The sequence below is a fragment of the Gasterosteus aculeatus genome, chromosome 18, assembly GCF_964276395.1.
Source record: "Gasterosteus aculeatus chromosome 18, fGasAcu3.hap1.1, whole genome shotgun sequence".
NCBI classification, from domain to species: Eukaryota; Metazoa; Chordata; class Actinopteri; order Perciformes; family Gasterosteidae; genus Gasterosteus; species Gasterosteus aculeatus.
In genome coordinates, this window is record NC_135706.1 from 7,384,677 (window position 1) to 7,396,884 (window position 12,208).

A 12,208-nucleotide genomic window follows, 5' to 3' on the forward strand; every position below is an offset into this window, starting at 1 on the left:
GAAAGTTAAAGACACTTGAATGACAGCCGAGTCAAATGTCAAACGTGAAGCGGCAGCTGAAAATCAGGGTTAAGGTCAGGGTGTGATGGTGTGACGGAGGTTGGGCTCTCTGAGTTATCACTTGTCACGAGTTGTTCCCATGTTGAGTTTTGATGTTGATCTTATTCAATCACTGAGAATTTTGCCTAGTTGTAAATTATCATGAGATACATCCATGTCCTCAAGCACCTTTCCCACATTCCTGACTAATGGCTTCTTACTGAAAAGTGCAGGTATACCTATTGGAAAAATTATACGTGTTGCACTCGGTTGTTCGCATGCAAAGCGGCAACTGTCAAGAATTTGAGTACCAGGGATTGGAAGATAAGCCCAAACTGGCTTATTTCTCACCTCGGCACAGCTGGCCAAAAATGGATATTTACAGAAACCAATGTGAGAGGGCTGTGGGGGGCTTCCCTGGCTATTCGACTATCTTCTGAGACCTTCACTCCTGTTAGCTTTGTTCGACCTGTTGCGACCGTTGTCACCGTCATTCTTGGCTGATGAATGAGGTTCAATCGAAACTGAGCACTTTCGATTTGTGCATTAGCGTTGACTTTATTAACCATAAAGCCCACAGCTCCCTCTTTCAGATCAGGGTTACGTAGAAAAGAGTCAGGCCGGGTAGGGCTGTGTCGTTCACTCTTCACACACGCTTTTCTTGATTTTCTTTGCCTAAGTCTTTGTGGCTTCATGGGGAGACGAGACTTCGGCTGCCCTGCGAAGTAATAAAGACCATCCCAGGCAGACAACCCAACGGCAGCAAACCCGGCTGTCTAGACGTCCAGCCGAAGGACCAGCAGCTGCAGACACACACTGCCATCTAGTGTTGCAGTGAGCCCTGAAAGGACGTCTGAGTTCATACCCGCGGCATCTGTTTGCTGTAAAGGGCCACCTACCTGCAGATCCGTATGTCCTGACTTAGGGCAACGAAATTTGCCACTCATCCAAAACCGCCTCACCGATTGACTAGCGGCTCAAATTAATCAGGACTTCGGCCTCAAATTGTAAACAAACTGGGCAGACAACCGATCCAGAAAGGCTCGATAACAAGCCGGTCTTATGGCGGGAAATAAACACACAACCTGTACTTTGGGGCCTAGATATGGATGTTTCAATGCATGTATAGGGTTTCTCTATGAAACGATTGAAAAAAAAAACAATCATGGGGTAATGTTGAAAAAGATAAAATCTCAATCTCAACAATTCCCTGATTGGATGTTATTTTACAGTCAGCCATATCACTGATTCCTGGTAGATGTCACAGTATTTAAATCACTCAACAATGTCTCATGCTGGTCCTGGGTGGTGACAACAGGTACAAAATACATTTTAAAGGAATGAAATGTGAACTACTATATAGGCTAAACTGAGATTGGTCAAGGGGATTATTAGAAGATTCCCAAGTGAATTGCACATCTGGAAGTATGAGTAGCTTGGTTCAACAAATCCTGGGCGTGTGTCCCTGAATCAATCTTACGAGAGGAATACTCAAATTGCTGCCACCTCTCCCTCCTCGACATTTTCGCAATCACTTTGATTTTATTTGGTTTGCGGCCTGTGGACGAGGAGCTAGAATCGTTCATGGTGGCAGAGAGCAGCTCAGAGAACACAGATGCTGTGTGCGAAGCACCTCTTCAAACAGTCTTACATAATGTCAACACAATTACCCACATTAAGCTCGAGTGGCTACAAGTAAATTCAAGGGCAACAGGGCAGAGCGTTTTCACTCCCTGATCTGAGGGCTTCTATAGAAAGGGGGGCAGGAAAGGACAGATTAGGGAGCGAAGTTGATTGGTCTTCAGTACCGCGTCCTCCCCTTCTCTTGATAAAAGAAAGTAGCAGATTATTTTTGTCACGTTTTTTTCTGGTGCCGAGGGAAGGAGGTCTTTGCTTCAACTAGTTAACGGATTCCACACTGTTTCACAGCCATTGAAGCCCTGTTGACTTCATAAGTAAAGATCTGGGTGAATGCAGGCAGGACTTTGACCTGCAGGAAACTCAAAGCAGGGAGTTAACAGCCTTAATGGTTGATGAGGTGTTACTTATTAATAAAATACACAAAAGTGTTAGACAATTGACTTGAATACATTAAAAAGATTGTATTCGTACAGCTAATGATCTGTGTAAAATCCTAATTTTACACAAATGTTTGTTCTCAATGAAAAGAGATGTGCCAAGTTATTACGATGTATCCTGAGGGGTAAATGTCAGTAAATCCAGTAGCCGCTGAGACATTTCATTCAAAGTCACAGGTCGTTGTCGCAAAGTAAAAGGACTCATCGTCGAGTAGCCACATGTCTGTATCAAACTTCGTGTCGATCCATCTCAGAGATGTTTCGCTGGATAAATGAAGACTTTTTTTTGTTGATACAAAAGGTCCCAAACCAGGGCGGTGTGGAGCAGGTTGTATCACCAAAGAGAGAGAGATTCTCATGCCAGATCCCCTGAAAGTTGGACGGCTCGTGGACTGGATTTGATTTATTAGGTTTTTCCCCCAACAGTTTCATTCATCTTTCACTCCAAGTCATGCTGCTTCTTAGCAATAAGCTCATCCTGCTACGAGAGACTTAACCTAGGAATATGAAGAGAATTTTCTTTTCATCTCAGAATAATTCCAGCTTTACTTTTGAACACTGAAGGTTTTCATCTGCAGGAAACCGCATCATATTAATCCTACCTCGCTAATGTAAATCTCCTAATACTCTTACTGACTTTGTGGGTGGTTGCTTTTGTCTGAGAAATGCAGATTTAGCGTTTAATGTTAATTTTTTATGAAGATATATATTTACAAAAAAGCCCGGATGACTAAAATGCACACCATCTGTGCCTTCTCAATTTTCTTTTGTGATCTAATCTGATGATTAGTTTCAATTAATGAAACAGACAGCAAAGTGTAAATATGTATTACAATAACATATTCAGTAGTTGTCTGACACTATTCTCAGTTCAGTTGTTGCAGTAAGTGTTTTATTTTTGTAAAACATTTTAAAACCTGTAGAAATATATTAATAATACATCTCAAACGGAATAAAATACGTTTTCAATCAAGAATTTGCTTCTAGTTCATGGAAGAAGAAAACATAAATATTTGTATTCTCCCTATAAAGAAGAGAGTCGAAGTCTACGCTGACGTTGAACTGGAATTGCATTACTCAATCAGGATAATTAAATCTGCCTCAATGTCAAGCTAAAACATCTGTATGCTAATTTATTTCAAAGCAGAATGATGCTCTCTGTAATTTCTAACATATGCCTTGGAGACTCCTAAATGTCACATAAACCCCACTTTGAAGGACACAGGGGCACGATATGACGAACACCTGCACATCCCACAGCAGCGATGGGCTCTTCGGGGCCCCGGCATGGGGGATGGATTGTAGGGATGGAAAATAGTTTTTTATGATTGCCGTGTTTGTGGACATCAAAGTATTACATCCCTAAATTCTGTATTTAATTACCTTGAACAACCTGATTTTGCTCGTTTTGGTATTGCCAAAATACCATCCTGAAGACCCCTTGTTGCCATGGCTCCATGTTTTATCCTTTTTAAGTGACATTGCAAAGGGTGCTGTACTGTGACCAAAAGACCAATTGGTGGACTCAACACAGTAGGAATTATCTATTCGTAAATGCGCTTTTGAATGCAGGACTTTTACTTGTAGCGGAAGGTTTTCACATTGTGGTATAAACACTGTGAACACTTCTTCTCTAAAACGTTACCGGATAACTAAAACGCAGCAGGCCTGCCTGCACTACAGCCACACCGCCGCCGGAGGGCGCCAGGGCGCACTTGGATTTAAATGTGTTTCTTCTCTTTGCCAAAATCCATCCCCCGATCCCCGCACACCGGCGGTGTATTCGTTTGAACGGTACTCCTCTGAAACGCTAGCGGCTCCCACACAGAGACAAGACCTAGTTTGAGTTCAACCAGCTGTCCACGTTTTGGATTTACACACCCGATGAGACCCAATGCGTCTTCAGCAAATGAACAGGTTAGTAGAAACACCCCTCCATGTTTAGACGGTGAAAGGAAACTACGGGGTATGAAGCCATATGTTCCCTGAGTTGGAAGGCTAACCTGCCAGCTAGCTGTTAGCTTAGCAGCGGCCCAGCTGGTTACTTTCATAGTCTGCCGTGTATCTTTTGATAGTTGAGCTAAAGGCTAACAGCTAAAGCTAACTACAAGTTGTAGGCTAACTAGCAACGGGCACACGCTAACTTCACGCGAATGGACGTTTACGAAATGCTTTGCTTACTTTTTCGCTAGTCCAATTTGTTGCCAGAGACTAAACCTGTTTCACCTTTAATGAACAAGTTAATGTTTGGGACGTTTCGCAGCGGCCAACGCCTTCATAACTAAGATGTAGCGTTGTTCTTATGCTAAATTAACCGATTTGAACGGCTACTTTTTAGTCTTTTTTTCTTCTTCTTAAACACACCGCTGCGTGTCATGTGTTGACTAAGGGAAGACGACCTGTTCGATGTCATTGCCACTAAACAACTAACCAGAGTTTTCCCTTTTGTTTCCCGCGATTGTTTATCCAGCAGTGTCTCGGACTGTGGTAGCTGGTGAGCATGTCTGGCAACGAGAAGTCTTGAAGATCAACCAGAATAAATCCATATGGCTTTCTGCTATCCTGCCTGCGTTATTCTCCTGAAAAGAACATGAAGGAGGTACGGAGACGTGAGCTCCACCAACAGTCTTATTGTTTTAGATAACTGATTGTTTCTTAAATCCTTGTGCCTGTAAAGTACAGTTCAGTGGTGTTGTAGAAGTAGATATTGTAGTAGTGGCTTCATCCCCTATCCTTTCGTTTTAGGTGGATATTATAAATAAGGAAGAATTAGATAAAGAAAGGTGAGTCTCTGATCCACATCTGTTTACGGTCACCCATTCGCTCTGAGTACCACAGATCTTCCCTCTCAGCCACGGGATCATTAAGGCACCTTTCCTTAACCATTATCACCATGTGTGTGGCTATTCATTCAATGCTTTTCTAAACTGTGACAGCTTAGCCTCTGGTCCATGATAACCTCGCTCTTGGCAGATTTCAAGTCCACTACGGAGTACAGAGCCCCGCCAAGACAAAGCGATTGTCATCTTGCAAGAGGAAGGGTGGTCCATTGGTGGAGGTGGGCTTAAAGCTGCACCGCAGAACATCCGATGTAGGCCGTGTCCCTAAACCTGGCATGGCCAACAAAGAAAATGAGCTGACGTGCACCGATGATGTACGTCGCACGCACTACAATGACAACCGCGGGCTCCCTGTGAACTCTGCAGAGGCCTCCAAGATGGCAGGGGCCGGCTCCAAGTACAAAGACTTCACCGAGGTGGGTTCTAACGGATGCTCTGTTCTATAAAAAAAGTAATGGAACCAATTGTTTTTTGGGGGAGGCAGACTTAATTCCCCCCCTCGTGCATTGCTTGTCTTTACATGTAGCTCTCAAAGGACCACGAAGCCATGACTCGCGTCCTGTTCGGGAGGAACCTGCGACTAAAAGTGGCCCAAACATTGTGGCGAAAAAATGCCAGTGAATTAGTGGCCTACCTAATAAGGTAAATCAGCGAGCGCTAATACTGCCGTCCTGTAGTTTGTGTAAATTCCTCAATCGCATAACATGCTTCATCTTCAACCGTTTGTTGGTTTTACAGAATTGAAGACACAGGGGTGCTGCTTGACTGCTTACCCGTCTTAACAAATAAGTGAGTCTCATTTGGGTGTTTCACATATTCATTGTTAAATGATTCAGCCGCACCTGTAATTCATTTAAAGCTCCTCTTTATAGCTGCAACTAATCATTTTTGTTTTTGCCCAACTCAAGATAGTGTACAAAACGTTCTTACGTCCTACTGTTCTTAAAAACATAAATAATACATGCGTATACAATTCATCATATGAAGAAACTCTAGTATCACGGGCCAAATTGAGCATGAAGTTGCAAAACCTTTTAGTTCAAATAAAATTCCTAATGGCCTCTTTTAAATGTTCCACATTTTTTGTGTTTGCTGTTTGTTAATTTGACTGAATTCAACAGCTGGGATTATTGAAGTCTTTTTTCCCCCCTGCCTGTTTACATTACACTCAATCTGATCCCATTTTTTTTTTGTCAGCCTGCAAACCGAAGCACCATGTTTGTCACTTGGCTGCTGCGTTGACCTCGTGCCCCTTGTGAAAGCAATTCTCGCCAGTCAATATGAAGAGTAAGTGTCACCAAGTAAAAATAGTGTAGTGGTTTAGTCTTGATGACAATTCAGCATAAATTCAAGAGGTTTCAGCCGTGAGAGTAATAACTATTATTTTAATTGATGTGAGAACTGATGAATGGCATATCTTTGTCAGATATTACAGATATGGTTTGATTTACCATCTGTCTTATTTTCACAGGAACATTATGGTTGGTTTACACTGGGTTCAATCCGTCATTAGGAAATGGTGGCCAGAACTTTCTAAGAATGAGAAAAGACTGCGGGACAGTTGTTCAGAAGACAGGTGGGCGGTGAATGCTTAAATACCATACCACCAATGTCCATAAGTTAAAACCTGGACCTCATTTTCCAAGGTTTTCATTAGATTCTATATAAAATGTTTGTTGTATGTGTTTTTGCAGGAATCTTGAAGTCATGAAGCTGAGGCTGAAGGACTTGTGGAAGGAAGGGGCCCGGTTATGTGGGGTTCCAGGATCTACGGGAGAACTGGCAAAGGTGAGAGGTTATGTGATGGTGGCACTTGTACAAACAACTTCATACCAACAATTTACTGAATACTTTGCTTTCTTGGGACCTAATGATACATCTGCTATGTCATTATGTTACACACAAGTTTCTACTGTTCATGGTTGGGAAAACGGATGAAATATTCTTCGGTTCAGGATGAAACACTGGTGACAGATTTTATGACAAAGGGAGCACACTGACCCTGTGGCGGCCAACTAAAAGGGCGATGGATTGAATATGATCTTTAGCTGTAAAAGATACAAATATATCTTACTATTTTCAGTCATTGTACATTGATCACCCTCTAAAGGCCCCCAATGCACCTAAAAGATAAGCTGCTTTCTGTGTACCGCCCAGTGAAAAGCCTTGTAGGACAATATTTATGTGACAGAAATGCCACCGGTGACGTTGCAGATTCCGATTTGACTCACTAAATGTATCATTATTCAACAATCCAACAGTTGTTGAGTAAATTAAAGTACAATGTGCTGGTAATGCATCTCTTTCATATGTGTGGTATTAATATTTGTGCTGCTTCTGTTTCATTTTCATTTTTATTAACCTAAGCACACAATTAGTTTTCCTTTTTTTTATTGGCCAAGTTTGTCAATGTTTTCAGATGAACATTGTCTCACTAGTGCGCCTTTGTTTGTTTTTTTCACCCTCTGTTGATTTTGGGCGGACACCGTCAACCACTCCCAACCTCTAAACTCTCTATGGCGAATCATAAGCTGGCTCGCATAAGCATTTGTATGAGATGACTTTGTTTTGTGATTCGTTTGTTTCCATCTATACATCCCGCTCCCTTCTGCCATTTCATTCAACGTTTGTGAAAGATACCTGATGGTGTGTTTGAAGTAATAAGTTGCAGAAAGCCAAATCAACCTCTCCTTTTTTTAATATTCATGGTTTTATAAATAAGTAAACCAGTATGTTGGGATGTTTGTAATGTCGGAACACTCGACTAGTTGTAGCAGTGAATAAAATGCAAAACAAAGCCCAGTTTATTGTGAGTGTAGAGTACTGTTTCACTTGCAAGACTTATGTGTTTTCTCCACTTCGTGTTGCAGACCATCGAGTCTTATCTATCGCAGCTGCCCTGACGGTTGTCATCGTAGCTCCCCGAGGATGTGACCACTACTGCCCGATCCTGGCTATGTTTTGAACTGATAATGAGGCCAGAGAAATGGACAACTTCAACGCAACCCTTCACTGGGACAGAACTTGACAGTTGAGACGACTCCCTCAGTTAGAGCGGGAGACTCTTAGGGAGGAGCTGAGCGAGAGCTTTTCCCCACACAAAAAAACCACACTGCAGATGACTGCTTCACATTGAAGTGGACCTTGTGAAGGAGCATATCTAGAGGACCTCCATGAGACTCAGTGTAACGTCGCTTTATGAAGTGCCAAACTCTTTGTCTCTCACTGCGTCACTCTTTGCCATGGTATGCAAATGCACTTGTGGAAGTAATGAATGCTTGGCTGTTTTAATGTGTTTTGCGCCTGGGTTCTCTGGAATCATAAACTTGAATCTGCAACAGTCTTAAGTTATTAGAACTTGTGTTTTCACTTTGCCCCTTCGTATGACATTGAACTGTATAATGTAAAAACAAATGATTCTTTTAATCTTCTTTTAAATAAATTTGATAAAAATCATTTTATTCCTTTATATTGTGGCTGTTGTATGTGTGTATATATATATATATGTGTGTTTATATATACAAATGGTTTTATAAATTTGTGTGTGTATATAAAACGGGTACATTAATGCTTACAAATTAACTTGTGTGTAGGTAAACATTCCTACTCCATTCTAATCTATTTTAAGCGCTGTCAAATAGGCCAAACTAGTTTTTCCAGTTTGGCCATCTAAATAGGCCCTGGTTGTGATGGTTCCCTTCTTGTTTTTTTATATAACTTAGTTATAAAATTAGTTTCCATTTTCCGTTTGGAAAACCAAAGTCTTTATCCTTTCAATAACTGAAGAATAAAGTATTATAGTAGTAAAGGACAACTAAAGGCAGATTGAAGCATAAGAGTATAACATTTTAATAATATTCCGTTATGTCGATGCATTTTTAGATGTAACATTAAGAGTTAAGATTATTTTTAAGTGCAGCCTTTCAAGGAATACTAGAAAATATTAGAGCGAGAGATCACATGACGAAATCACACCATTTGCCACAAACTAACATCCTAAATTTGAATTTGGGCTCGTAATGTACATCACCTGATGATCAAGTAAATAATCAGCCTGCGACTAAATGTCATTGTCGATTTGAACAATAAAGCTTTTTTTAAATGAATGTGACGTCATTCTCCGCAGCCACAGCTGATGTACCAAGTCTTCCGCTTCTTCTCCAAACTGCTTTCGACTACACATTGACGGACATCAATTTAGACCTAATATCAGCCTAATAAGTACAGACGACATGCGTTTTAGGGAAAGAACACCGCTGCTGTGGGTTTTTGTGCAGGCTGCGGTCGTCGTCGCGTGGTGTTTCACTGACATCGAAACCGGGCCTGGCGCGGGGGTAACGTTATCCTACCAGCCGAATGGAGATCGGTTCAAAATAGAGGGAAGGGCGATAGTTCCGGGGGTTAAAACACAAGACTGGGTCTCCACGGCAAGAATCCTCGTGGAAAGTGAAGAGTACGTGGGATTTGTGAGGTAAGAAACGGCGGCAGTTGTGCCCGCTAGCTTGTTGCCTGTTAGCGAGGATACCTAGCATTAGCACGGCCAGCTAGCCTAAACGGTCCCCTGACCTGCCGCTGATTGCTCGCCTCACGGCAGCTGCTGTCGGCCCTTCGACGTGTCCCGACTAATGTACAGGTCAATAACTGCGAATGTAACTGCTGCCAACCTTGGCAGCAACAGCGTTATTTCAATAGTAACCAGTTAGATACCAGTCACTTCCTTTAATTAAGTTGTATTATGCGCTCAGCCAGGCCTCTCGCTCTCATGGTTACTAAAACAAACCTTCGCCACAAGAGACGCGTCAGATGTTGTTGCCCTCTGAACGCACTCTCATAAAGTTCGTACTCTGGTGTATTAAAACAAAGGACCTCTCACAACACACCTGACTGCGTGTTTGTAACGTTATCCGGATGGATCTACCGGAAATAAGCACAAATCGACATAAGGCCTCTTCCTAATTAGTGAGATGTCCCTTAAATGTTGCCGTTAAAAGGTTTTGTTTATCTACCACGTTGTTAACAAACAGCTGACACAAACCTAATGGTTTAACGGTGTAGATGTATGCCACTAGAGTTGTTTGACAATTCCTCCCAAAAAGATGAATGTATCAGGAGCTAGTTTCTCATGTACAAATTATCATACAAAACACCCACTTCACAACATGATGCAATCCAATTCAATAGCTCCACATAGGACAATGTCAATGACGTCAAAGTAACATTTCTCCCAAAACATGCCAAACTAACTTTGTTGTTCAACTAATTTTCTTGTTACAGAACTGATGGAAGTTTTGCTGTGAATGACGTTCCCTCAGGATCCTACGTCGTGGAAGTTGTCACCCCAAATTATAGATTTGAGCCAGTACGTGTTGATATCACATCCAAGGGCAAAATGAGGTAAGACTATTCTGGGAGAACAAAAAGGCCTACTCAAATGTCTGTCATTGGTTAGCGTTGCATAGTTTTCAGCATACTGTTTTTAGAGGCATCTCTAACCCACTGGTAACCATGTGTCATCTCGCAGGGCACGTCTTGTGAACTACATCAAGACTTCTGAAGTAATTCGCCAGCCATATCCTCTGCAAATCAGGGCCAATGGCCCCCACACCTACTTCATGAAGAGAGAGACCTGGGGCTGGACAGATTTTCTGATGAACCCAATGGTAAAAAAATTGTGATTAACATAAAACTGGGGTGGGGGCTTCTACTTCCGGGTTCTTTCGTTCAAGCATTGTCTTGGTGCCCCCGCAGGTCATGATGATGGTTCTTCCCCTGCTGATCATTGTTCTACTGCCCAAGGTGGTGAACACAAATGACCCAGAGATGAGAAAGGTAAACAATCCATTATAGCCTTAAGTGTGTCAAAACTATTGTGCATCTCTGAACCGTATTGCATGCTGTTGAATCGGGTCCAATTCTGTGGCTGGTTAAGATTAGTTTTATTCACAACAGGGCTGTCCAATTTTCTCTTAACTAGTGAGTTCTGGCCATGATAATGTGCAGTCACAGGAAATAACAGCTTCTCTGGATCAAACAATTTCACTAAAAGACAATTGTTAGAGGTTGGGAACAGAATCTGAAATAACAACTAAGACATTTATTTTCTTCCACTATGCATTTTGATCAGGCTAATGATGTATTGATTGTGACTAGATCATGCAAGTTAATGGCAGAATAGAATTTTTAATTCCAGTAGTGAAAAGAACACTATTCATAATGCCCTATTCCGGCCTCAACCTGATATGTAAACATGTTTCTTAACGAAGGGAAACTACATTATTTTTTGAGGATTTAATCAGTCTGTGTAACTTCATCTACAACGGTTTTCTCTACAGGAAATGGAGCAGTCCATGAACATGCTGAACCCAAACCCAGAGCTTCCCGACGTGTCTGAGCTCATGACCAAGCTCTTCTCCGGCTCCAAAGGCTCCAGCAAAGCAGGCAGCAGCAGCAAGGGCACCCGGCCAGCCGTGAAGAGGAGGTAGTACTATACATGTCCCTTCAGTCTGCCGAAGGAAGCCTGAGATATGCCATAGAAGCACGAGTTTTTAAGTGTAATTTCTTTCCCCTGGGTCTATTGTACAGATTTCATTATCAGATGTTTGAAAAAGCTCAGCTTGCTTTCTAATATGCTATTAGAAACGTTCTTACTGCACTGATAGAAATTTCCTAAACCCTGTAAAAGCTGTTATCTTTCATTTGCTCTTTGCTTCCTACCTGTGGCTCTTCTACTTATCCATCTATTCTGTGCTAATCCTCTGGAGTGCATTTTCCCACTGCTGCTAATTCCACTACCTTAAAGAGAAATTATATAAAGTGATTTTTTTTTTCAATTTCAGTAATTACTGTGAATGAAGATTAATTGAATTTTAAAACTGATAAATTCTTATTTAAAAGCCTAGATGAATAAATTGAAATGGTGTATATAACAATTTTGTTTTTATTTATTTGAATGGTCTACTCAATTTTTAATCATTGTATAACCTCCTTTATGACCAGGATTCATTGATTGTAAGTTACAAGGGTAATAAGTGGCAGTTCAAAAGAAGGAGCTGCGTGGTTGCTTCAAGATCTCTACAGTGTAACTTCACTTTTAATAAAGCGGATGGTAAAGTCCATAATAAAGTAATGTGTTTGTTCTCACTACATTATAAGTTAGTCGCTGATGACCAATAAAAAGACCAATTACTTCTGTTATTATATTTCACAAACAATACCAACTCCAGTTTCCAGGTATTTCCGGAGGTTTCAATA

General features: G+C 41.4%; 2 protein-coding genes across 3 annotated transcripts; both read left to right on the forward strand.

Moving 5' to 3' along the window:
- The first annotated feature begins 3,373 nt into the window (after positions 1-3,373).
- On the forward strand, positions 3,374-8,413 carry katnbl1 (katanin p80 subunit B-like 1). 2 transcript variants are annotated; one of them, XM_040161202.2, is made up of 10 exons: positions 3,374-4,034; positions 4,588-4,716; positions 4,863-4,900; positions 5,091-5,373; positions 5,484-5,599; positions 5,696-5,746; positions 6,155-6,244; positions 6,429-6,533; positions 6,652-6,745; positions 7,828-8,413. In XM_040161202.2, the coding sequence occupies exons 2-10, from the start codon at positions 4,708-4,710 to the stop codon at positions 7,858-7,860; spliced, it is 819 nt and encodes a 272-aa protein (XP_040017136.1). In that variant the 5' UTR covers positions 3,374-4,034; positions 4,588-4,707; the 3' UTR covers positions 7,861-8,413. The 2 variants fall into 2 exon arrangements, with proteins under 2 accessions (XP_040017136.1, XP_040017137.1); XM_040161203.2 differs by having other exon boundaries at positions 3,781-4,034; positions 4,591-4,716.
- A 599-nt stretch (positions 8,414-9,012) lies between these two features.
- On the forward strand, positions 9,013-12,079 carry emc7b (ER membrane protein complex subunit 7b). Its single transcript, XM_040161344.2, has 5 exons — positions 9,013-9,428; positions 10,232-10,351; positions 10,479-10,617; positions 10,706-10,786; positions 11,290-12,079. The coding sequence occupies exons 1-5, from the start codon at positions 9,190-9,192 to the stop codon at positions 11,437-11,439; spliced, it is 729 nt and encodes a 242-aa protein (XP_040017278.1). The 5' UTR covers positions 9,013-9,189; the 3' UTR covers positions 11,440-12,079.
- The last annotated feature ends 129 nt before the right edge of the window (positions 12,080-12,208 follow it).